Here is a 27632-nt window from a genome sequence, read left to right on the forward strand (position 1 = left end):
ACACAAACACACTCACACACACACACACACACACACACACGTGTTATCACACATATACACAGACACACAGACACACACACACACACACACATACATACACACACGCACAAACACACACACACACACACACGATAACCATCACAAACACAGTTTGACAAATTCATCTTTGATTTTTTGCGGCCGAACCCCCCTCCCCCATTTTCCACACTAGATCCACTGTTTCATCTTTGTCTCCGTCTCTCTTCCCTTTATCTTATCTCGTCTATCTACTTGAGTGAGTAACTGAAGATGTATTATCATCATCTCTTTCCTAGATTTTCCCACCGACAGAGTTGGCTTTTGTCTTGAATTCAGTACCTCACACGTACACGGTAATTGATGTGACACCTCAAGCGGACCTTCTTCATAAGTGTACAGTGTCTGCTGACAAGGGACACGAGGGTCTGTGGTTGAGCAACTTTATGGTTTAACCGGGTGGACTGGAGGAGTAGCAACAGCATGTGAACCACTTTAGAAATGACTTGTAAAGGTTGCAGTCGCTCAGATCAAAGAAGAGAAAATGGGAACGTGGGTCTTGAGAAGATAACACCATCCTAATACTTTACTTTGTGCGAGAATCAATCACGCGTACAGCATTACAGATGTCCGGCTGTAGTCTACATTGTACTGTAAACTTCACAGCGGCCTTATCGGCTTCCTCGAGTGACGTCACAGCAAGGCTAACGCTGCGGCGTCTTTCTTGTGCTGACAGAGTTGTCGGTCGCGGATTTTGAGTCGTTTCGGCCTGCCAACTGCTTCGTTTTTTTGCGGATTGTGAGAACTAGCAGAAAGTTTCACGCATTTTAATGGTTTCAAACTAATGATGAAAGTGTCTTCTTCTGGACCAAATCAACAGTCTTTAGTTGAATCAACTCGGAAAACTCTTAAACGCGTTTTTGCACGCGACTCCGCGCATTTTTGAGACCAGGCAACCCGACAGCTGCCCTTTAAAGTGTAAAAGGCATCGGTGCCCAGAAAATTGGGTAGGTTTTAGGAGGGGGCGTTATGGGAGGTTTCACTGTATTTTGTACACTCACAGACAGGAAAGGCTTGAAGGCTTTAATGTCGTCTTTGCTCTGACGTTCCACCTCCTCTCTCAGCGCCTCCTTCCCACAATCCTCCAGGGCCAGAATCTCCTCCAGGGAGGAATTCCTCAGGATCTGAACCGCTCGCTCATAACAGTCGTGCTGCACGAACAATTTGCAGCATAAAGTACATGACACATTCTGTGTGTACTCATAATCAGCTCTGCTTGGTCCGAACAGTCATGCTGAACAACTCTAAATCGAAAATTTTAATAATACATAATATGTGATTCTGGTAGGTATATTAATCAAATTTACAAAGTAATTTACTATGGAACTTTACTTACCACATAAAAACACACTTTAAACAAAAGAGTAAATCAGCAATTTCTTTTAATTTAAATTATGTTTTTTGTTGTGTAAAACCAAGTATAAAAAGCTGACTACAATTTTTTTTCTAAGTTGCTTTCTTGTTTTGTTTCTTTTTCTTTATGTGTGTGTTATTAATATTACTGTTAGATCAAGCAGAAGTATATAATTGCATACCAGCCAAATTTACCACAGCTTAAGTCATAAATAATCAAAAGCATTATATTTCATTTCTATTTCCTAATGAAAACAAACAGATGTTCAGATTTCCTGATCCTGGAACAGCCTTGACGGTCATATGACCACCTCTAGCCAATGGTTACCTCCTACATGCATTGCGCATGCGTACTCTCGCCGCCATGTTATTCATTCTCTCGAAGCGCCCTTTTATTTTTAGGGGATCTAAAGCGGGGTAGGCGGGAGGGACTTTAGAATGTGAATTGGGTAAGTATATTAATCAAATGAAAATTTACTCTTAAAATTTTCGATTAAATTACATATCTTATCCCAATTCACATATATTTAGCAGATTGCTAATTAAGGTGGTGGGGTGCTCACCTATGAGCTAGGCAACAATTGCCCTGCTGCTACCATACTGGTAGTGCCTTGGTACAATCCTGCCGCGCACTGGAAATGTCGCGCATGTAAAATTAGATAAGACATCCTCCGATCTCCAGTAGGAGGAGTCCAGGACATCATATAGTATGGTTAGAAGGAAGACATGTCGCATACTGTGACAATTAAACAATTAACTCTTCCCCCGGCTTTACAGACACTGAGACAGAAGAAAAAAAAATCACAGACAGATTTTTTTTAAATTTTTTTATTATTAATTTTTTTTTTTAGGGGGGGGGGGCCTGGACCCCCGTAACAACCCCCCTAATCCGCCCCTGGATTATATGTTGCTTACTGCAACTGAAACAATCAGCTTTGCTGATTTAACTACATCAGACACCAGTTCTCTGAAACTTTTTCAAGCCTTTAACTTTAATTTCTTGAAAGTAAAACTCTTCCAATCTTGTGCTAATCTTGACAAGCCTTGGGAAACATGACTGGTAAAACACCAATAAAAAAAAGTGTAGGGTGAGCCATTTTAATTGGAAACCACAATTTGGAGGACGCTTTTCATTCTCTGGCTCAGCAGATTTCGATTCGCGGTGACTATCATCTGCTATGTCGTCTGCTTTGACCGACTCGACAACACTACTACCACTCACACTGACACTGTCCACATTTGCGGTGTTCCTGTCATTTTGTCCGGAATCACTTACCTTGGCGAAGGGTAGCAAACCTTGGCCAATTTAGTTTTTTCTTTTTTGGTTGCGACATGATGTTCAAATCCAAATCGAAAGCACTGACTGATTGATAAACTATCGCGAACCAGCGAACGCAAATGCTGAGAGTGTGGTTTCCCTTATCCAAGGGAAACCACTCTGGTATCTATATTTTTTGGCACTGGCTTCCGTTCAAAACATTGATGTTTCGTTTTTGGTATTCGCGAAGGAAATAAATGTCAGTCAGTTGACTAAGTACATCGGCAGCAGTTTTAGCAATCAAAGCCTGACCAATAAAAAAAAACTGGACAAACTTTGGCCGATTTAGGCGAATACTCTTCGGACATTTGGCCGATAGGGACATGAAAGTTTTGGCCAAAGTAAAAAAAAATCGGCGATTGGCCGAAGGGCCGACCCAAACGACACCCCTGAATGGTCACCCATCCCGGTAGTAACCGGGCTCAATAGCAGTTAACCTCGGTGGTCGGAAAAGACCGTGTTGCTGCCTTTGGCTGTGAAACGGAAGTCTATGCCACAACTGCGAGAAGCGGGTATACTTTCCCTGTTTGCAAAAGCAGGGGTGAAAAGTCAGGAGTATTGAAAACCTGATTGCCTGTTAGTTCTGTGTTAATCGGCCCGCAATCGGGAAAGACACGTCTGGGTATCGGTAACCTGATCCGCTCTCAGACCATGCTCCTATCAAATACCGTCCCAAGGGAGGAGTGAGTGAGCGTCTTACGAGTTTTAAATTGCCGATGACGATGGCTACAGGCATTACGTATAGCTAGTTCTGAAACCTTGGGAAAATATCTTCAAGGAAAGAGAACTGGCTTTGGAAAAGAAGTGGAAAACCACTCGAAGAGTTCTTCGTACAACTCATCATAGGTTGTTTTTCTTCTCTTAACACATTTTGCCGTCGATCTGGCACCGGAGTCCCACTGACTGAGAATTTGTGTTCGATCAGCTTTTATGTTGGAAATTTGAGTTTTTCCGCAATTCAGCTCATCAGCAACTTTTCGAACGGTCTTTATGACATCGACTCTCTCTTCTAAAGTCAAAATTTTTCGTTTTGGCATGATGAGACGAAGACGAAGGATGAGACGAAGATGCATCACAGAACAGAAAGTAGAAACCCGAAATGTTTGTGAATTTACGGCATCGACCAATGAGCGTGCACCATACAAAAATCAACTTCTTTCAAGTGCTGTCATTGGCTTACAAAATAAGCTTCTCGCGCGTTCACATCGCCAGCGAGATTGTATTTGCAGAACCAAGATGGCGAACCAGCGTCTGCTAAAAGCTGTCTGCTTCAAGGGTTTGTCCGTTGTTGACAAGTAACGAACCCGATCGGGACCAAAAAAGGGTGTCCGCGTCCGCGCCTTTGAGGTGTTCGCTCTTTTAAGGTGTTTTTGAGAGTAAAATACATCCGTCCTCACTTGAATTGTCCGTTATGCTAAGGTGTCCGCCGAAATAAGGGTCCGCTGGATGCAGGTTTTACTGTAGTAACCTCTGCTATCCATGTTAACAAAGATGGCAGCTTCGCTGAAAGTCGAAAAGAGGCGTCTCCATCTGCCTCAGAAGCTTAGTCTTCCAAATCCTCATCATCCTGTTCAGTAGTATCCTAACTATCTTCGAAAGGATGAGAACCGGAAACCAATCCCGAAAAAGCAACACTTGCCAAAAGGGAAAGGTTTTGGAAAAATTTCCCAAAAGCCGGAACTCCGTGAACGGATATTCCATCCACCTGCCTCATGCCAGCTGAAAGCCTGGAAAAGGAAGTGGATGTAGCCTGAGTAACAGCACAGGAACCGCAGCAACGGAACCGTAAGCCGAAGACCGATGAGCGCCAACTACCAACACCACAGTGTTAACGGCAGAAGGCTATACCATCCTGTAACCGGAAGCCACAGCCGCAAAAGCGGAAGCAAAACCGGCCGTGGATTGGCAAATATCAGAATCAACCGGATGCATAAACATGCACCAGAAGATCCTATTGTACCTTGAAGCCGCTTAAGCCACCAGTGCCACTGCACTTGACAGCGTAAACGGCAGTTAGAATTCAGTGCAACCACCTCTGCGGAAGCACCGTCTTCTGAACAGCCGTCCGGCACTACCGTGCCATCCGGAAGCTGACCCCTTGCTTGACTGCCATAGTCAAACAGAGAGCCAGCTATACTGTTCCCTTCCTGCCCCCTGGGCGGAAGCGAAAGACGCACACCCTTACCACATTCTAAAGAAGCGGGTGGGTGCAACAAATCTTCCGTTCGCTCTCCAAGGATCCTAACCGCCACCGACACCTGCTGCCGAAGCAGTCAGGGCCAGCCTCAGCTTCGAAACTTTCACCCACAAAGCCGGAGCCCGGAGTTACTTGAAACCTTGTCTAAAGGTTTAGCAGTCAGGTATTCGCAGTAGGAGGCATGTCAACCAAAACATCGATATTTTTTGCAAAGACGGTTCAAGAACCGAAACAAAAACCTGTCCGGAAGCCTTGGCTTTCCTAGGCGTTTACTTTGTCGGCGAAGAATCAGCAGTTACTTGTTTAGACGACTGCCGCTTCTTGGCGTTATCCGCCATGACCAAAACAACTCACGAAAAATTTTGTAAACAAGAAAATTTCACAAGTTCAATTTAAGGTCAAAACGCCCACAAACACAAGCAAAAAACCAGAAAGATCTCACCTCAACATGTAGAGACGATAAGACAAGCAAGAAGATACCAAGAGGTAAGTGACCAAGTCCGTAGACGAAGTGACAAATGGCTGAACACAGCCAGAGCGTACAAAAACACGACCAGTCCCACTGCTCGCTGAGTATGGAATGATGCATATGGCGGCGTATGCGCGCGCATACGGAAGTCGGAAGTATGTATTAATATGGCCTTATGGGTATTGGTCACTCTTTTTTTAGAGGGGCTTCCCTTGTTACCAAGGGGATGCGTACAGCGTTACCAGCACTGAACTAGAGTTAATTGCTATATCGTCGCTGTCGTCCGCTAACCGTGTAACCGACAAAATATGATTTTTTTTTTTTCATCTCAAACCCTAATCACAGACTTCACGCATGTCTTCTATAAATATCTTGTGTCTGCGACCAATGGAAATGCTCTAATTTGTCACATGTTGTAAACGCTAACCGTGTATGTGCATGAGAGACGCGAGCAGGCGGGACGGAGTACACGGTTAGGGGACGGAGTACACGGTTAGGCTCTCTCTCTCTTCTCTCTCTCTTGACATATTATGTACCACTTACACGGTTAGCTCTCTCTCTCTTGACTCTAACCGTGTAACTTCAGTCAGATTTTCTGTCGTCAAGCGTGTAACTGAAATAATACGAACATTTTAGATAGTTTGCATTTTTTTTATTATATCACATGTTTACACATAGGTAAAGCATAAGAAACAAGTTCATGTCAAATGTGGGATGACGTTGCAGCCGTCGACAACGCGTTTTTTGAGGCTCCTGTAAAATCACTGATTCTGCAGTTGCACGGTTAGCGGACGACAGCGACGATATGTGAGTTGGGTAAGATATGTAATTTAATAACATGGCGGCAAGAGTACGCATGCGTAATGCATGTAGGAGGTAACCATTGGCTAGAGGTGGTCATGTGACCGTCACGGCTGTTCTATTTTTAGGGTTACTTCCCCCCCTACCAGGGTGGAGCGTAGTTTCAGCGTTCTAGCACTAAACTGAAGTAAATTACTCTTTGTGAATTGGGATAAGATATGTAATTTAATTCCTTTTTGCGGAAATCCATGATTTCGCGGACAATGCCCATGCCTGGTAAAGACAGACAAAGCATTTGTTCATTCATCTCACCTTAACAGCCTTTATGTTCAGCCCCAGCCCCCGGGTGAGAAAGACCCCACCCACTTTAAGAACGCCAGTGAAGTGCGGCTTGCTGATGAAGCTCAGACGCTCCGTCTCAAACTCAACCTTCACGCTCAGACGACTGGCCGTCTTAGCGTTGTCGATAGTTTGGATGCAGTTCACGCGATCAGGGCAAGTGAGGAAGAACTCCAGGAACTGGTTGAAGGCAGCCGTCTGTGGAGAAACAAATTGTTTATTTTTATTTTTTTAATTGAGCAGCCATGGGGTCATATGAGGAGACTGATTCAGCAGTCTCTTATTTTCTGTTTTGCTCCTAGCCTCCTCTTTAAAGGCACAGTAAGCCTCCCGTAAACCATCACAGAGCTCCCCGAGCGTCTACATACAGTACAAGCATACTTCCATTTGAACGCTCACCGAACGGGAACATCCTGGCTGCTTTCTGTCGAGCGTGAGAAATTTTCAAAGAATTTATTTTCGTGGACTTGGTCCTCTACAACAATGGCGCCTCGTTTTGGTGCTGGACGGCTGTTATGAATATTCAATACCGGAAATCACGCCCGGACAGTAAGCCTCCCTTAAACCATCACAGATACTGTCAGGCTTTTACACACAGTACAAACACCCTTCCATTTGAACGCTCACCAAACGGGAACATCCTAGGTGCCCTACGTAAAGAGCGAGCAATTTTTAAAGAATTAATTTTGCAGATTGTCTCGAACACTTTTTTGGACCCATTCTGAACTCAGGTCAAAAATGAGTTACTTCCCTTCGGGTCTCATTCTATCGATGTAAACTGGCCATAGCCGTGGATCGATGATTATCAGAATGTTTTTGGACCGTGGTGCGTTTTTGCGCTAGACCTAACTTTTAAAATCTAAATAATAAATTGACAGCTTGTTACACAAACATTCTTTAATCATAAAAGAATTCTTTTTTCATCAAGACAAGATCAGTACAATTCGAAGTTGTGAAAGTTTGAAAAAAGAAAAACCTGGAAGCAGGGTCACGCAAGGGTCGTAGCAGACGACGGTTTATGCATATCGCCGTTCCTCTCAACAGTCAAAAGCCATCGCTAGAGTTCTTGTGAACCACAGTCGTTTGTTTCGTGCATAAAAACGTGCTATTGTAGATAAGCTCACATCGAGTCGCATTCAAATGACTAACTGACGACTACATTGTGAAAAAGGGAAACTGGATCACACGGGTTCACGATGGCTCAGGGGTAAGATAAACCACGCAAAAAAAAAATTCTTTGAAAATTGTTCGCTCTTTACGGAGGGCACCTAGGATGTTCTCAATCGGTGAGTGTTTAAATGAAAGGGTGTTTGTACTGTGTGTAAAAGCCTGACCGTATCTGTGATGGTTTACGGGAGGCTTACTGTGCCTTTAAAATCTATTGTTGGGGAAAACATAAAGAACAGAGCTGTTATCAGACCTGTTCAATCCCAACATTTGATCGAGAAATGGTCCAACCAAAATGAGGAATCTGACCAGTGGTTACCAACATAAGCAAAGCCAACCTTATTCCACGCACATTTAAAAGTCATAGTCTGGATACAAACAGAGTATTTCTTGCCCAACATCTTATCACAATGTAATAAATTACTTCACAATAGTAAGGGTAAATAGGTCTCTGTTATCCTGCTGTCTCAAGCAGTTTCCTTTACTTTGCATGAAAAATTGATTTGTCCTCCAAATCCAATCCCAAAAAGAAAAACAAAATTAATGCTCTTGAAATTTTCCCCTCACTCATAGTCATAGCTTTTGGCAACAAGCTTTGACCTAAATCCAGACAAACAAATAAAACAAAATAACAAGACATTTGCACAAAAGGTACAATTATCTTTCATACCATGACAGAGCCCACACCCCCCGCGGGTTAGGGGGAGTCCCATATTGGTTGGGACTAGAAAGAATTTACCCGATGCTACCCAGCATGTCGTAAGAGGCGACTAACGGTTCTGTTTCTTCTCTTCTTTTGTCTTATTTCTGCCTTACCAGTCCTTTCACCTATATTTCCTTCCAAGAAAACTCTCCCTACTATTCCCTGCAGTTTTCCAATTCTTTTCTTGTCTTATTTCTACCTGACTGGATCCATCACCTTTATTTCACTTACCAAAAGTCTTCTTTTCCACATCCTTATTTCTCTGCACCCCGCATGTCGTATGAGGCGACTAACGGATTCTGTTTCTCCTTTTACCCTTGTTAAGTGGTTCTTGTATAGAATATAGTCAATGTTTGTAAAGATTTTAGTCAAGCAGTATGTAAGAAATGTTTAGTCCTTTGTACTGGAAACTTGCATTCTCCCAGTAAGGTCATATATTGTACTACGTCGCAAGCCCCTGGAGCAATTTTTTGATTAGTGCTTTTGTGAACAAGAAACACTTAACAAGTGGCTCTATCCCATCTCCCCCCCCCCCCCCCTTTCCCCTATCCCATCTCCCCCCTTTCCCTCGTCGCGATATAACCTTCGTGGTTGAAAACCAAATAAAGAAAACAGAGCTCGCATCAAACCACTTATTTTCCTGCAGTTCCACCCACTTATTCCCTACAGTGCCTGTGAAAGTCAAACCTTTTTACATTTAGTCAAGTTTTGACTAAATGTTTTAACGTAGAGGGGGGGGAATCGAGACGAGGGTGTGGTGTGTGTGTGTGTGTGTGTGTGTGTGTGTGTGTGTGTGTGTGTGTGTGTGTGTGTGTGTGTGTGTGTTATGCGATTCTCAGAAACTACTGGACCTATCTTCATGAAACTTAACATGAGAGTTCATGAGTATGGCCAGGCCATGTTGGGTTTGATGCGTGCATGCCTGGTTTTCTCCTGTAGATGGGTGTCGGCACAGAAGGTCTGCCCGCTGTCCTCAGCCAACATGCTCCGTCTTCATGGCAGCTCAAATTTTTTATCGAGGTTCTCTCCTCTAGATCCGCCGTGTTTCGCCTAGGGGCTTGCGCTGCCTAGTTGATAAGGTCACCTCGTAGAGGATGTGGTCATAGACCACGCACGGTCGGTCTTGGGATAGGGAAACGTTATGCTAGTCCGGAGGGATTACGCCACAATGGCCACCTCGCGAAGACCCAGGGTCCTAGACTAGGGAGGTCCAAGGGGGAGCACCGGGAGGGCTACCCCTCTACCCGCACCTCCAACACAATCCCTTCCCCTGGTAGCTTCATCCCCAAGGATGAGTATTATATCTCCAGACATTTTTTTTTGTTTTTGGATAAATATCTTTGATGACGTCATATCCGACTTTTTGTGAAAGTTGAGGCGGCACTGTCACGCTCTCATTTTTCAACCAATTTGGTTTACATTTTGGTCAAGTAATCTTTGACAAAGCCTGAACTCTGGTATTGTATTTCAGCTTAGAGGCTTAAAAGTTAATTAATGAGTTTGCTCATTAAAGTTGTCATTAAAATCGATTTTTCGCAAACAGATTTAAAATTGATTGCATTGTATTCTTCAGTAAATTTTGAATCTAAAAATATATACATATGTCATGTTGACTTTTAAAATGTGATCACAATTAACAAAAATAGGTTGATTAGTACTTCGATTATTATTTAAGAAATCGATAAAACAAGAAGGGCAAAGCCCATACGACTCACATGCTTTACACATTTTTCCTACCAAAATACATGTGACCTTGACCCAAGGTCAAGGTCATCCAAGGTCATGCAACACAAAGCTGTTAATTCAAGACATAGGAAGTACAATGGTGCTTATTGGCTCTTTCTACCATGAGATATGGTCACTTTTAGTGGTTCACTACCTTATTTTGGTCACATTTCATAAGGGTCAAAGTGACCTTGACCTTGATCATACGTGACCAAATGTGTCTCATGATGAAAGCATAACATGTGCCCCACATAATTTTTAAGTTTGAAACAGTTATCTTCCATAGTTCAGGGTCAAGGTCACTTCAAAATATGTATACAATCCAACTTTGAAGAGCTCCTGTGACCTTGACCTTGAAGCAAGGTAAACCAAACTGGTATCAAAAGATGGGGCTTACTTTGCCCTATATATCATATATAGGTGAGGTATTGAATCTCAAAAACTATAGAGAAAATGGGAAAAATGTGAAAAATAGCTGTTTTTTAGGCAACATTTATGGCCCCTGCGACCTTGACCTTGAAGCAAGGTCAAGATGCTATGTATGTTTTTTGGGGCCTTGTCATCATACACCATCTTGCCAAATTTGGTACTGATAGACTGAATAGTGTCCAAGAAATATCCAACGTTAAAGTTTTCCGGACGGACGGACGGACGTCCGGACGGACGTCCGGACGGACGGACGGACGACTCGGGTGAGTACATAGACTCACTTTTGCTTCGCATGTGAGTCAAAAATGATTTCATCTTATTCCTTATCATTTCCTGATTCCAAAAACATATAAATATAATATGTTGTATTCAAAACAAGCTCAGAAAGTTCCCTGCTTACTGCAGTACACTATTTCGCTATTCTTGCATGTCAGTTTCACTTCGTGCTGCACGAAAAAAAATGAGCAACTTCCTTGCCGCGTGGATTGACGAAGGTGTTTTGACTTGGTGACAAAAAAAAATGCAGTGCGTTCAGTTTTATTCTGTAAGTTCGACAGATTGACTAAATGTTGTAATTTCGCCTTACGCGACTTGTTTTCTCTCTCTGCCCTCAAACTTTTAAGCACAAGAAAACTATAACAAAAAATTGTACAAAGTAAAATGCAGAGTGAAACAACTCACCTCTGGACTCAGAGCGACATTTAATGTTTTGGAAGACTTGCAGATGTACGCACTGTCCACCACGATGTCCATTAGAGGGGTGGGCTTGCCTGCTGGGCCACCCCTCCCCCTTGAAACGGCCTGCACAAGACCCGCTGTGCTGCCTCTCCCAAAGCCCCCTCCCCTCTGGTTGTCGTGACCTCTGCCCCTCGCGTCGCCTTGACCTCCTTTGCCCGGACTCTGATATCCCCCTCTGCTTGGATTCTGATCACCCGTCTGGTTTTGCGTCTGGTTTTGCGAGTCGTAACTACTGTACGTGTTATCTTGCTCTTCGTAGTTAGAATAGTTGTTGGTTCCATCACCCCCGGAGTAATTCCCTCCTTGACCTCTTCCCCGACCCCTGTTATCCTGACCTTGTCCTTGCTGTCCAAAGCCGCCTTGACCTCTGCCTCTCCCTCTCGGAGCCTGATTCCCACCAGCACCCTGATCCCCTCCCCGATACTGGAAGCTTTGGCCCCTTTCACGACCCCTCTGCTGAACTTGACCCCTGGCTTGGCCCTGACCTTGCCCCCCTTGGTCGCCTTGACCCCCTTTGCCCGGACTCTGATATCCCCCTCTGCTTGGATCCGGATCACCCTTCTGGTTTTGCGTCTGGTTTTGCGAGTCGTAACTACAGTACGTGTTATCTTGCTCTTCGTAGTTAGAATAGTTGTTGGTTCCATCACCCCCGGAGTAATTCCCTCCTTGACCTCTTCCCCGACCCCTGTTATCCTGACCTTGTCCTTGCTGTCCAAAGCCGCCTTGACCTCTGCCTCTCCCTCTCGGAGCCTGATTCCCACCAGCACCCTGATCCCCTCCCCGATACTGGAAGCTTTGGCCCCTTTCACGACCCCTCTGCTGAACTTGACCCCTGGCTTGGCCCTGACCTTGCCCCCCTTGGTCGCCTTGACCCCCGTTGCCCGGACTCTGATATCCCCCTCTGCTTGGATCCGGATCACCCGTCTGGTTTTGCGTCTGGTTTTGCGAGTCGTAACTACAGTACGTGTTATCTTGCTCTTCGTAGTTAGAATAGTTGTTGGTTCCATCACCCCCGGAGTAATTCCTTCCTTGACCTCTTCCCCGACCCCTGTTATCCTGACCTTGTCCTTGCTGTCCAAAGCCGCCTTGACCTCTGCCTCTCCCTCTCGGAGCCTGATTCCCACCAGCACCCTGATCCCCTCCCCGATACTGGAAGCTTTGGCCCCTTTCACGACCCCTCTGCTGAACTTGACCCCTGGCTTGGCCCTGACCTTGCCCCCCTTTAGCCTGACCTCTTCCACGACCTCTCTTCACTACAGCACCCTCTCCTCCTCCATACCTCATCCCCCCTCCTCCTCCAAACTCCGTCCCCCCTCCATAACCTCCCCCCACACTAGCATCGTAGCCTTGCCCTCCGCTGGCATCGTTGCTCCTGCTAGCGTCTGCACCATACGTGGCGCTCTTATTATAGCCATAGCTCTGATCGTACCCCTGCTGACCCTTATTAAACTGAGCACCACTCTGATCATAGTCGTAGCCTGATCCCCCTTCCATCTCCATCCCTTGTCCGTAGTTGTAGGATTGACCCGACTGCGCCATTTCCTCCTTCAGGAGGACCGTTGGGGGTTTTGGGGGAAGATTGAGAGACTTGAGGGTAGCGGTAGCAGTGGGTCCGAGAAGGGCTTCGAGTCTGTTTGTCAGTGATAGTGACCCTCCTCCTCCTCTCGAAGCTCCTGGGGAATTGTAACAGGGTTTCAATTTATGGAGCGCACAGTTTGTTTGTTTGTTTGTTTGCTTAATGCCCACGACCACGGAGGGCCATATCAGGGCGGTGCTGCTTTGACATATAACGTGCGCCACACACAAGACAGAAGTCGCAGCACAGGCTTCATGTCTCACCCAGTCACATTATTCTGACACCGGACCAACCAGTCCTAGCACTAACCCCATAATGCCAGACGCCAGGCGGAGCAGCTACTAGTTTGCCAATTTTAAAGTCTTAGGTATGACCCGGCCGGGGTTCGAACCCACGACCTCCCGATCACGGGGCGGACGCCTTACCGCTAGCGTACAGTTAGTGAAAGAATGAAATTGATGAGACAAAAAACAAAGTCTTGCGCAGGGGAATGTACACGCTCCCCTCTCACACTCTACCTAGAGGGTCCAAAGACCAGATCAATGGTTTATATTCTTGCTTTCCAAACGGAAAGGCAAAATCCTCAAGCACACATGATCTTTGGAACGCTCATTGTTAAAATGAGAACTGCTGGAAGCTCTCTGAGCCCATAACAAAAACATAATAGTCAGTTAGAATACTTAGATTAACTCAGTAAATTTGCATCATATGGGTGAAGATCTGGCAGAATATTTTCTGAAAACAGTATCGACGGTACACACGACCAGGAATATGTTACGTTTTGTGCGTTGTGGAACCCCCTCAGTGAATTTCTAATATGGTTTGTTTTTTCAGCTTCTACTTCTAGTGACATGCAATTTTGAGGAGACATGGTATAAATTAACCAGGAAACAAACAAACATAGTCTTTTGCTTGTTCTGGTATTAATATATCACTGACCATCTGGGGTACGTTTGCAAATTTTATGCAGTAAATGATCATGTTTTTTTTTAATATATATAGCTTCATTAGGCTGCACATCCATTTAGTCAAATGTATGAAAAACTTGATGATGGTCTAGAGCAAACACAAAAGTTAACATTTGAGTTTCAAGACATTTTGAAGGACCCTCATGGCAGAGCAAACCAAAGTAAGCCATTTTAAGAGCAGTTTGATGGTCTCTGCTGGCAGCTAAATTACAAAGTCGACCAAAAAAAATAAATGGATGTGGAAATGGACTCAGAAACATTGATTTTTTCCTTCAAGGAAAATTTTTTATCAGCCCCCATTCTTTCTTTGTTTGGAAAACAGTGCCTTTCCTCTTAAAACTTTAATTTCCAAGGAGACTTCTCAAGCCAGTTTCATGCACTACGTAACTAAAGGTGTTACAACTTACATTACAGACACAGACGCTTACCTGTGGAGAATGCTCCATCCTTAAACGACATGCCCCCTTCCAGGCCACCATGCTTGGAATATGCTCCCCCGCCCATTCCCATGCTGAACTCATCCTGCAAAATAAACACACAATCAGTTCATGCAATGTTGTAACGGACACATTTTGAAAGTGAACTCGAACACGGGCGTCTATTGTACGCCATATTCACTCGGTCTTGATAAAAAATGAAGCGAAGTAGGCCTCTAAATATTGATAAACAAGAAGGGCAAAGCCCATACGACTCACATGCTTGACCTTGACAGCAATGACATCATACACTAAGAACTGCTTTACACATTTTTCCTACCAAAATACATGTGACCTTGACCCAAGGTCAAGGTCATCCAAGGTCATGCAACACAAAGCTGTTAATTCAAGACATAGGAAGTACAATGGTGCTTATTGGCTCTTTCTACCATGAGATATGGTCACTTTTAGTGGTTCACTACCTTATTTTGGTCACATTTCATAAGGGTCAAAGTGACCTTGACCATGATCATATGTGACCAAATGTGTCTCATGATGAAAGCATAACATGTGCCCCACATAATTTTTAAGTTTGAAACAGTTATCTTCCATAGTTCAGAGTCAAGGTCACTTCAAAATATGTATACAATCCAACTTTGAAGAGCTCCTGTGACCTTGACCTTGAAGCAAGGTAAACCAAACTGGTATCAAAAGATGGGGCTTACTTTGCCCTATATATCATATATAGGTGAGGTATTGAATCTCAAAAACTTCAGAAAAAATGTGAAAAATGTGAAAAATAGCTGTTTTTTAGGCAACATTTATGGCCCCTGCGACCTTGACCTTGAAGCAAGGTCAAGATGCTATGTATGTTTTTTGGGGCCTTGTCATCATACACCATCTTGCCAAATTTGGTACTGATAGACTGAATAGTGTCCAAGAAATATCCAACGTTAAAGTTTTCCGGACGTCCGGACGTCCGACGTCCGGACGGACGGACGGACGGACGGACGGACGACTCGGGTGAGTACATAGACTCACTTTTGCTTCGCATGTGAGTCAAAAATCACAGGACTCAAAACATACCTGGCCAAAGTCATCTGCAGCATAAGCAGTGGCAAGCACTTTGGGAGGAGGAGGGAGTGACCCATCTCCGTGTCCTTGCTTCCTGGCTCGCTTCATGACGCTTCAAAGATGGCGCCACAGAAATCAACACCTGTTCAGAAATGCATACATGTAAAACAGACAACCAGCCTCAGAGAAATCTTTAAAGTCAAAGAGTGTTATTAGAAAAATGTGGTCTATGTATTATATATATAGATATAGATATATATTACTGTGGAACCTCCCTTATAAGACTTATAAAATCTGAGAAAATCAGTTTAATAATAGAAAGTCTGAGAAAACAAGGTCTTAAACTATATAAAATGGAGGGTGTCTTAATTGGGAGGTATTTAAAGGCATATGTACGCGCTCCCGTGTTTACAAAGTGTAGTTTGCCCATAATCGATGTCAAACGCACCATAAGACCATATAATGACGATATGTCACCATGCGCGGACCATAATACATGCATTACAGCTTGTTCTAGCCTCTGAAAAAGTGAGGATGTCAACAAAGCCGCGGTGTTAGCTCCCTTGCATCAACGTTACATGTGTTGCCAAATCTATAAATAGGACGATCCAGATCAAAATGAAAATTAACATATCTCAACATTGAAGGGGTCCTAGACCACAATATTTTGCAGGGAACTTAATTTAGCATGTCTCCAGCTGTTGGTAAAGCAATTAGCCTGTATAGTCATCGAGGACATATGGCTTTAAAGGGGGGTTCCACTGTAGTATCATGAATAATGATGTAGGTCTCTTGTGGACTGCAAGACTTTAATATAGTAATAGTATACTTGACATCCGTGTCCATTTTTCACTTTTTTGTGTGTCTTGTACAACACAATAGATCACAAAACAACCCTCGCTTCAAAACGTTGTTTTTTTGTGTGCCTAGATATTTAAATCAGAAGCTCCCCATTAGGGATTTTTCTCATTAATATATATAGAAAATGTTTTGTAGACCAGAAAATATGGTAAATTATAAAAATATGTCAAATGATAAAAAAAAAAATTACTGAAGAAACAAGTGGACTCTTCTTCCCATAAATCCCAGTGATAGTGAGCATGTTGACCAATTTCAGATTGCTATGACAGTTCGAGACAGTTGTTGTACTGAAACTAGTGCTTCATGAGTCCCTCGTTTCGAATTTTAATAGATGCAAGATATTTGCAAGGTTGTTTTTTTTTTTTTTTCCTCTTCTCTCTTCCCCCCCCCCCCCCCCCTTTTTTTTTTTTGTCTTTCCTTATCTTTTTTATGTATTTATTTTCATTTTTTGTTTGTTTGTTTGATCCTCTTTTTGCTTGTTCCGACGCTTGTGCCTTCTCCCAGTATGCTCCCACGCCGCCCCGTCCCAGCACTCACTGCAACATCCACCCCCGAACTTCGTTCCGCCGCCAGACTTTGTCGAATCCATGAGCCCCCAGTGTTGGTCAGGCACCTGGACACCCTCACAAATCTTACAGACACTCCAGGGAAGGATGTCAGGCGGCTGCCTTAGGCTACCCTCGGAAGATGACACTGCACTGCTGCTGAGTCACTTCGACGGTGTTCAGTATTGGTCCTGTTCCTGGCCAGAGACACAGGCACTGCTACCTACTAAGTCCTCTACTTACAACACTGACTGTTGAGTCGCGGAGCCAGACTGAGTGAGCGTCTCCTCAGAGAGCAAACCGCCACTGCGTCCTTCCGTCGACCCCCCTGGAGCATCCCAGGGTGGCAGCAGAATATTCAGGGATGGCTGGAACAGGAACACTGGGACCAAGGTCACCATAAGAGCCCTGGGCAGAAAGGGTCACAAGAATCGAGACAAGTTTGTTTATTTTCACGCTTTTTTAGTCAATCGCATTCGTGAAATGAATGACACTCGGCTGTGTGATCCCAGCCTTCCCATTGGAACTTTAGCACTTCCACTCTGGGTAGGAGCCGACCGAAGCCTGAAAAACCCACGCACCCCTTATGGGATTCGAACCACGATCTCCCGGCCCGCAGTCCGATGCGCTAACCACTGCGCCACGTGGACCGATCACTTTACAGAAACCATGAAAAGAGCTTTTGCAGCTTGAACTGAACGTACCGCAGCTTGTCTTCACACTTTGGACTGCAAACTTTGATCAGTTTGGCCAAGCACTGGCGGTTCTGATTTCCATGGGTTTTTGCACTGGACCACATACACTATATGCGCGGTGGCTTTCTGTGCATCTGCGTGACATGTGTCAGCTGTTGACAAGGATTCCAGCTGTGTATCAAGCCTTCTACCTGGGTGCATTTGTCGTCAACAAAACCCGGCGGCCATTCTGATCCATTGCGCTTGACCACGCACATGAGCAGTGCTTCTTCTTCTTCTTCTGCTTTCGTGGGCTGAAACTCCCACGTACACTCGACCAAAGAATGCATTTGCAGAAGTTGATGCCAGGATATTTGATGGTGCTTTCATCGTTCAGCTTGTATCTCCAAAGACATGACGCACGTTTCAGGAGTATGCAGATTTCGTCTTTATACCATACGTGCTTTCTCAGCTGGAAAACGTGTCAAGAGTGGATGTTGTCTGGGATATCTACCTTCCTGACAGCTTCAAGTCCTCAACACGGCGGATACGTGGCCATGGGCAGCGACAGAAAGTGACTCCAACTTCCCCAATTCCATCGAACTGGATGAGCTTCCTTCGAAACGATGGCAACAAAGAAGATTTGTTCCAGTTTCTCGCAAGAGAACTGATCCGCCAGAAGGTCACGGACAAAGTTGTCATTGCTACATGTGGAGAAAAAGTCCTCTGCTCTTCCCCTGATGTTATCCTGTCCACCATTGATAGTTGCAGTCAAGAAGAAGCGGACACACGCATGTTTCTTTATGCTGCACACTGTATTGCACAAGGACACAGAAGAATCGCGATACGAACTGCAGACACTGACGTTGTTGTCCTTGCCATTTATTTCGCTGAAAAGTGGCATGGTAATGAGCTGTGGGTATCATTTGGTTCGGGGAAGCATTTTCACCACATTGCTGCACACAAGATTGCTGGTAGTCTTCCGCCTGAGAAGGCGAATGCCTTGTCAGTTTTCCACGCATTAACAGGATGTGACACCGTGTCTTTTTTCTCGTCAAAGGGCAAGACAACAGCATGGACAACTTGGGCAGCTTTTCCAGAAGTAACTTCAGCTTTCTTTGAACTTGCTGCAATGAGAAAACCTTCCAGCGATTGCATCAGTCTATGACCTATTTTTAATCTAATGTAGGTCATCACACATATCAATCGATCAAGTGTTTTGAAAAGCTTGCAGATTAATACAGGACATTACGTGATCGATTGTTTTCAATTATATCCCTGTAACAAAAATTCATTTATTGATCTGTATAAATGTTTTCACGGAGTGTATGGAGACTGTCGAGTCCGGGTGGGATCCCGGAAAATCCTCCCCCCTGTGCTCTCAGGGTAGGACGTACGGGCCATGAGCAAAGGGTGAGGTAACCCCGACAGAAAACCCCGAATGCTGAAGACGGAGGACCCGGGCCGCACGGCGCATTCTAACAAACCACGGGTACACGCACTTACGCAAATGATGACACAATCAACCAGCACAGATGGAAATGGCGCTCGCCCATTGAGGACCCCCCAGGGTGGAGCAGCGTCGGGTCCCATGCCTCAAAGGGACCCAGCCCCAACTACTGGAGGTCCCTCCCGTCCGTCTTGTCACGCCAGGGGACGCGGGAGGAAAGTGACTGGCACCACCACAACCAGGAAGAAACCCAGTCAGCAGCGACCTTTTCAGGTCATGCACTGGAACGCAGAAAGTATCCTGAACAAGAAGACAGAGTTGGAGCATATCCTGCATGAGAAAAACATCAACATCTGCTGTATTCAGGAGACGCACCTGACACCCCAAAAGTCCTTCAAAGTGAGAGGCTACCAATGCCTTAGGTCCGACAGAACAGACCGAAGCAAAGGAGGAATCCTGACCCTCATCAGGAACAACATCAACGCACATGGAGGACTCCGAATATCAGGTGATTCGAATCCAGACGAAGACATCAGAATTCCATCTTGTCAACGTCTACTGCCCCAATGATAGACACCTCGCCCTTGACACGATCCCCGCAAAGGCCTCCAACTTCATCGTGGTGGGTGACTTCAACAGTCATTCACAGAGTTGGGGATATGTCCACCTGGATCGGAGAGGAGAAGAGGTGGAGAACTGGCAGGACGACAAAGGTCTCATCCTTTTGAACAGTCCCTTTGACTGCCCTACATTCTACTCCAGAAGATGGCACACTACATCAACTCCTGACCTAGCCTTCTGCACGGAAGACATGCACCAGCTAACCAGCAGAGAGGTCGGAGAACAGCTAGGTGGAAGTGACCATCGGCCAGTCTTTTTGACCCTGGGCATGGAGTCCTGCACTGAAGCTTCCTTCCCACGGTGGAACTACAAAAGAGCGAACTGGTTCCTCTTTAGACACCGCACCAGCGAACTCACCAAAGACATCAGAGTCGAGGGTCGAGACATCAACATGGTGGCGAAGGACTTCAACATGAGCATCCTCAGAGCAGCGCGTGAGTCCATTCCCAGGGGTGCCAGGAGAGACTATAAGCCCTACTGAAGCAATGAATTGCAGGAACTGGATGATGATCTGGCAGACGCCAGAAGGGAAGCAGAAGTCAACCCGTCACAAAACAACAACATCCGCCTCCAGGAAGCCAAAGCCAAATTTCTCAAAAAGAAGCTACAGGCAAGACGGAGAAGCTGGCAAGAGAAAACAAGCTCTCTGAACCTTGAGAAGGATGGCAGAAAGCTCTGGAGGCTCACCAAGCAGTTGAATGATGAGAACACCAGCAGAGGAAAGATCACATTAGAAGAGAACGGGAAGGTGCTAACTGGAAAGCATGCTGCCAACCAATTTGCTGAAAGCTATGCAGCTGAGAGCAACCTCCATGTTAGCCCCGAGAAACAGAGAGAAGCAAGAAGAGAGAAAAGAGAGAGACCTGCCAGACAGTCGACAGTGGACGCCATGAGTCAACCACTCACACTCCACGAGCTGCACTCAGCTCTGAAAAAGTCAAAGGCGAAGAAGTCCCCTGGCCCAGACGGCATCACCAACGAGATGCTAACCCACCTTGGTAGTGCAGCAGAGAACAAGCTACTCGAGGTCTTCAACAGCAGCTGGCAAGAAGGATCGCTACCACAACTCTGGCGAGAAGCGATCATGATCCCCATCTTAAAAAAAGGGAAGGATCCAAAGAAGGCCACCAGCTATCGCCCAATCAGCCTCACCAGCTGTGTTGTGAAGACCCTGGAGAGAATTGTGAACGAGCGCCTCAGGTGGTACCTGGAATCCAGGAACCTCCTCGCCCCTGAACAAGCTGGATTCCGACAGTTCCGCAGCACTGAAGATCAGGTCACTTACCTGGCGCAAGAAGTTGAAGATGCCTTTCAGGAACAGAAGCTGGTCTTCGTCACCTGGATAGATCTTCAGAAGGCCTTTGACAAGGTCTGGAAAGATGGACTCCTTGTAAAACTGCTGAGGAAAGGCGTGTCCAGCAACATGTACCAGTGGATTCGCTCTTACCTCTATAACCGCAGGGCAAGAGTTAACGTCGACCAGACCAAAAGCAAGAAGTTCCTCCTTCGTCATGGCGTCCCTCAGGGCGGAGTCCTCTCCCCCACACTCTTCCTTCTCTTCATCGACGATCTGGTGTCTGAGATGCCCAAGGGGATCAAAGCTGCTCTCTATGCAGACGACCTTGTGATCTGGTGCAAGGAGGAGCACGCAAGTACTGCCACCTACAGAATGCAGCAAGCGGCAGATAGGCTGAACGCATGGGCAGAAGATTGGTGCGTCTCTATCAACAAGGAGAAATCCTCCACCACCCTATTCACACTGTCGCCAAAGCAGAAAGCCGGAACCATTAGGCTTGGTGGAACTCCTCTGAGAGAGGATGAAGAAGCAACATACCTTGGTGTCACCTTTGGTAGACGGCAGACCTGGAAACCACACATTGCACAGGCAGAGACGAAGGCCCGGCGCAAGCTAGCCATACTCAGGAAGCTGGCAGGTACCACCTGGGGAGCGAACGAGAAGATACTGAAGACAGTATACCAGGGAACAATCAGACCCCACCTCGAGTACGGCTCCACAGCGTGGTCAACCTCAGCCAAGACAAACCTGCAGACCCTTGACCGTGTGCAAAACCAGGCCCTCCGACTCATCACCGGTGCAATGAAATCCACGCCCATCAAGGAAATGGAGAAGCTTACCACCATCCAACCCCTCTGTCAGAGAAGAGAAGCCAAGACTATGGTACAGGCCGAGAAGCTCAAGTGCCTACCCGACCACCCCATGAAGCACAGACTGAGCAACCTCACCAAGAACCGGCTTAAACGGAGCAGTTTTGTACACGAGAGCAAGAGACTTTCTCGACAGTACAGGGAAGTCCTTCCACAGAACACTCTACCTCTGACTCAAGAAGAAGAGGAAACCCCCAAGGCAACAGAGAAACCAGGCATCCAGATCTGCACCAGTGTTCCACATGTTACCTCAGGAGAAGATCAGAATGACACAGCTCGACAGGCACTCATCTTAGCCCTGATCGACGAACAGTACCCAAAAGAGGCGTGGATCCATGTATACACCGATGGATCAGCAACTAACGCCGTGCTCAATGGAGGTGCAGGCATTCTCATCCAGTTCCCTGGGGGACATACAGCTACATCCAGCGTTGCCACTGGCAAACACTGCACAAACTATAAAGCAGAAGCAGAAGCTCTCATGCAGGCCGCCTCCTTCGTTCAGGACTCCGCAGACCCTTGCTACCAAGTTGTCTTCCTCTCGGACGCCCTTTCAGTCCTTCAGGCCCTAGAGAACGACAAACTCCCACAGCTGGCCAAAGCATTACAGATGGTCAGACAAACCAGAAGAGTTGTCCTCCAGTGGATACCAGCACACTGTGGGATACCAGGAAATGAAAGGGCAGATGAGCTGGCAAAAGAAGGAGCCGTGGAAGACCAACCTGAAAACAGTGTCAGCTTTAGTGAGCAGAAGACAATCATCAAGGCATTGATGAGGCCAAGGACAAACAGAGATGACTACCACACAATGTCCAGAGAGCAGCAAGTCAACCTCATCAGGCTGCGTACTGGCCACAACAGGCTCAATGCTCACATGAACCGAAAGTTCAAGCTGGCGCCATCACCAACCTGTGCCTGCGGTCAAGAGGACCAAACAGCGGAACACATCTTACAGCGATGTCCCTTACTAGATGAGGAACGAAAAGAAGTGTGGCCGTCACCAACTCCCTTGCAGACCAAACTATACGGCAGTCGACAGGAGTTGGAGAAAACGACAACATTTATCACCAGTGCTGGACTGATTGTGTAACCTCTGCGAACGCCAAGAAGAAGAAGAAGAAGAGACTGTCGAGGGCATACCGTGTGACCTACTTTTGAAGCGTTGATACCCAGTGTCAGTCAATACAAACGCTTGCCTCTATTAAAAATATTCATCTGCATGCTTTTCCACACAGGTGTGTAAAAAAGGCATGCTTCGAACTCGATTTGCATTCTAATGGGGGTCTGTGTTGCTCAACATGCTCACTATGATGAGACAATAAGACATCTTAATTCTTATTCTAAACCCATTACCTTCTCTTGCACTGTGCAGTTTTCAGAAGATGTAGCCAAAGAAAATTATCAGAGACATAATTTCTCTAATAATTACAAATCATTATAAACCCAATCTTCTGTAAAACTGCACGCATGTGGATTGAGACAGATAATCATAATGTATAACATTATTAATTGATATAATCCAATCTTTGGTTTTGTTAAGTGGTGGCAATGCAAAACACTGCCATTTGCAGATCTACCGTCAAAAAGATGATCAATTATTCAAAAGTAGATCCCTCTACAACTGATTACTTTTGTACATGTATGTATAACAATACATATTATAACTATTATAATATTAATAAACTCATCAACTTACAAGTAAAAATAGCAATGCACATGAATTTTGCCATAACCACCATTAACAAACTGCATACACAAGCAATAAGTAGCAAAGCAGTATGCAGTCACTCCACAACTACTTTGCAAGAAAAATTATTGTCATTGTAACATTGCGCAAGGTCTGCATAAACTGCATCTCAAATTTGCAAATCAATGCAAAACTTAAAAACCGATTTTTAGTTTGTAATGTTCAGTATGATTTCTTTTCAGTCATCCTCAAAGATGGAACTACCTTATTGCCAATTGAACCAAGGCTTCATGCTGTCACTGTCAGTAGAAACAGGAACTGTATCAAGGAGACATTTTTTCAAGTGTCAATGGCACAGTTCCTACTGAAGTGACAGTTTTGGTCTTGCAAGTTTCTTGCTCCCTAGGGTACAATTAGCAATAAGGAAGGGTGACCTATCAACCCGGCTCCACCCGGTAGCTCTTTTCACTGTCCATTGTACAGCAAAAGTACATTGCAACCACTTACATTTTCACACCAGAGAATGTATCAAGCTGGTACATGGTGTCTATGCAACTTATTTCGGACAAGGAGGTGCAACTATTCCAGTGATCAGCAGCTGCATGGATACAAATTTAATGTAAAATGCCTCAAATAAAAAAAGTGATTCCAAAGACAAAATCATGGACCCTAGTAGACTGGAGTCCTTGACCTGGTATGATTTTTGTCATGCGTTACAACTTACATGTCTTGGAAAAAGTTCAGCACTACACATAGGTTTAAGAAGACCTGTGACGCAATGTTACAATGAGCGAGGATCCCATTTACCTGCACACGGAAAGTGTCAATCGGGAGATACTGACTTTCCGTGTAAGTCTCCCTTTCCTGCACCCAGTGTGTCACTGTCAAGTCTCAAGAGTGCCGTGATAAAAGTTCTGCAGTCTTCCAAGGCGTGCTGTTTCTTCACTGTGGTTGAATCATAGTAATTAAACAACAGTGAAGAAGCAAATGAAAATGCAGGTCAAGATTTATTTCTTTATCTTCAACAGCACATGCTTCATATTAATTATTATCATAATCATATTCAGCAATATCAAAATAGATCCAACAATCAGTACCATGTCTGGCATGTTTGCATAATTTGTAGAATTCTAGAAACATTAAATTTTAAGCAGTACATCAATGCAACAGTAATAAAAGTAAATATAATGTATTATAATATTAATAATTTTATAATGCAGCAAATTTGTTCATGAGTTTAAGGGGGAGGTTAAGTCAAATAATACCTGCAAAAGGCACAGTTTTCAATTGCTTAGTGCGAGATTTGTTTCTTGACCAGTTCTCTTGATTGTGGTACCGTTGTGTTCTTTAAAGACTCTGCACTTGCCTTTGATATAAAGCTCAGTGTATAACTTCTATAAGTAAACTATAACTGGGTCAAACATGGTAGTCGCGTCGCTAATGAATAAAGTAATTAGTGGGTTTTTTCTGATTAAGGTACATACAGTGACTAATTGGAACCTGGCAGTGGGGAGGGTAACACTTCAACAGTTAGCCTACATCCTTATATGTACCCGTCTACGTATGTTTGGTTTTAATTATCTGCAAGAGGAAGTAAATACCAACAAAATATAAATTATGGCCACCATTCGCATTTCATATTTTCCAAAATATCTAATTCCTCTTGCAGATAATTAAAACCAGTTAAACAGCCAACAAAAATAAAGTAGAAAAGGCTGATAACTCGACTGTGTGGGTTTAAATACATGTAATATCAGGCAGACATAAGAATGACATTCTGAATCTGAGAGTTGCATGCTTTCAGTTTTACAGCTGCTGTGTAAAACTAAAATGGCTATTTGTCAAGATTTCAGTTTCACAGCTGCATACTGCGTAACATTTTTATTTGCCAAGTTGGGGTCGATGTTAGGAACACATTAACTTAAAGCAGCCCAGGCACAAGTGGTTTGATTTTGTCAGACTCAGAACAGGCAGTCACAGAAAACAGTTCTTGGGCGCCCTTTTTGGTATACTTTGCGCCCAGAAAGCCCTCTCTGTGACAATTCATGTTCAACTTCAACTTCAATGTGACCGTGTTGAGGCTCGATTTGACAAACAATGGTTTGACAAGACTGCTAATATTTATACCTGCCCAACATACAACTCCACTGTAGACACTATTATACCCGCTTTTACCACAAAACTCTTCTTTTATTAGTTCCAAAACTTGTCTTCATCGTCGACTGATCATGTATATGATGGTTCAAGTTGAACTTCAACGGTTCAATGGTTCATTGGTTGTTCACTTATTGGGATGGCAATGCACGGCTGCTCATAGTCATAGTTAAAGAGTCATAATAAATGCATAGGACTAGGAGTTGGGAAAAAGTAGACCTTACAAGCAAACAGTGTGGAATGAAACTGATTGTGAATGCCAAAACGATCGACTTATCCCTGGACGTTCAGCTCAAGCTAGTAACTAGTTCAAGGCCGAATAGAATACATAGCGTGTCATAGGGCTGGAACCGAGACTGTGGGAGTGAGATAATAGTTTAATGGTTGTGGCTACATCCACGGGTCCGTGCCTCGAGTCCCCATGCTATATCCACGGCACTGGCTCGAAACCACTCGGAATCGTTTGGATTCACTCGGCAGTTTAGTCGTAGCCTCGCGCTGGCACAGTTGGCGCCATATTGTTGAGATGGAAGCGGGGGAAGAAACGACTTGTGTCGGCGAAACGTTCAACTCTTTTGACATCCTACAAACCAAACTGAAAGCCTTTGAGGAGCGCACTCATAAACAACTTTCGAAACGTTCTTCGAGATCGACAACACTCACTTTAAATAGAAAGCGTTTGAGAAAGCGACACATGCATCACATTGTATCAAAAATCACCACAAACTAGGAAAATGCAAATCCCGAATAAACATGGAAGTTTAGCTAACGAGGTTCGTATTAAGGCGGGGAAAGTGCTGCTGATCGATCTTTGGACGCTGTATACCACTCATGAAGTTTAACTTTTGATTAAAAGTGGAATTTTGACTTTGATATCTGACAGCTGACGTCCTAGTCATGTCAGTGAAGTGCCGAACCGAAAGCAGGAAAATGTTGGGCGAGAGTAGCGTCCCTTGGGTCAGTGCCGTGGATATAGCACCGGGACTCGAGGCACGGACCCGTGGATGTAGCCACAACCATAGATCTATGTGTATTGCCTCAAGGGATATCTATGCCACAACCTAGTTTAATACACTACATCAGTACATGAGGTGATCTACATGATACATCTTCCCCGTTTGTAATCGAGCAGCCTCTATGTTCTTAGAAAAGCACACCCGCAGAACTAAAGTGCATCGAAATAACAAATGCAACTCTTCTCAAACATTACCTTTGCTGAATTGTTAAACATTTTGATCATTTTGTCCTGGCTTACGAAGTTTTTCCGATCTGCAATCCGGAGTCAGACTTTACAGGATGTGACGACACAACTTTCACTGCTAGAAAATGTGGATCAGGGACTGGACTCCGTATCGAAAGGGAGTTGGTTCTTGTAATGCGCGTGTATAAGTGTGTGTGTGTTTTGAAGGATATTGAGCAAATATTTTTGAGAAACTTCTAGAATTTTACCCCCAAAAGCTGCTAAAATAGTTGGCTTTTTAAAAACAAACTTTTTCTTTATTTATTTGGTGTTTAACGTCGTTTTCAACCACGAAGGTTATACCGCGACGTCTTTTTTAAAACATTTGTCAAGTTTTGACTGATTGTTTTAACATAGACGGGGAATGTTAACATTTAGTCAAAACTTGACAAATGTTTAAAAAAAACAAAAAAACCATTTCTCAAGTTTTGACTAAATGTTTTAACATAGACGGGGAATCGAGATGAGGGTGTGGTGTGTGCGTTTGTGTGTAGAGCGGTTCCAAGAAAACTACTGGACCGATCTTCTTGAAACTTCACATGAAAATGAGTTCTTGCATGGGTATGATTTTTTCGCTAGATGTCTTTGATGACGTCATATCCGGCTTTTTGTGAAAGTTGAGGCAGCACTGTCACGCCCTCAATTTGCGATTAAAATTGATCGAAATTTTAGTCAAGCAAGTTTCGATGAAGCATGGACTATGGGATTGCATTTAAGCTCGGAAGCTTAAATATTAGTTAATTAATTTGCTCATTAAAGTTGTCATTAAAAACGAAATTGTACTAACAGATTAAAAAATCATTGCATTGTATTCATCTTCTCCTAAATTCAGAAAATAGATATGTTATGGTTACTTGCACTCAGAATGAAAGAAAATAGGTTGAAT

At 44.5% G+C, this 27632-nt stretch overlaps 2 protein-coding genes across 2 annotated transcripts in view; both read right to left on the bottom strand.

Moving 5' to 3' along the window:
* The window catches only part of LOC138948310 (uncharacterized), a 49898-nt gene extending 35530 nt beyond the window's left edge, over nucleotides 1–14368 (bottom strand). Inside the window, exons 1-5 of the mRNA XM_070319821.1 lie at nucleotides 14287–14368; nucleotides 13830–13832; nucleotides 11258–12987; nucleotides 6526–6750; nucleotides 1077–1226 (exon numbers count right to left, since the gene is read on the bottom strand). Coding sequence (XP_070175922.1) covers nucleotides 1077–1226; nucleotides 6526–6750; nucleotides 11258–12987; nucleotides 13830–13832; nucleotides 14287–14368 — 2190 coding nt within the window. The remainder of the gene's footprint in view (nucleotides 1–1076; nucleotides 1227–6525; nucleotides 6751–11257; nucleotides 12988–13829; nucleotides 13833–14286) is intronic.
* LOC138947951 (uncharacterized) overlaps nucleotides 1–26835 on the bottom strand; it is a 99354-nt gene extending 72519 nt beyond the window's left edge. The window contains exons 1-3 of the mRNA XM_070319475.1: nucleotides 26717–26835; nucleotides 24160–24297; nucleotides 15361–15490 (exon numbers count right to left, since the gene is read on the bottom strand). Coding sequence (XP_070175576.1) covers nucleotides 15361–15456 — 96 coding nt within the window. The 5' untranslated portion in view covers nucleotides 15457–15490; nucleotides 24160–24297; nucleotides 26717–26835. The remainder of the gene's footprint in view (nucleotides 1–15360; nucleotides 15491–24159; nucleotides 24298–26716) is intronic.
* Between the last annotated feature and the right edge of the window lie 797 nt (nucleotides 26836–27632).

Source organism: Littorina saxatilis, linkage group LG15 (assembly GCF_037325665.1).
Source record: "Littorina saxatilis isolate snail1 linkage group LG15, US_GU_Lsax_2.0, whole genome shotgun sequence".
NCBI classification, from domain to species: Eukaryota; Metazoa; Mollusca; class Gastropoda; order Littorinimorpha; family Littorinidae; genus Littorina; species Littorina saxatilis.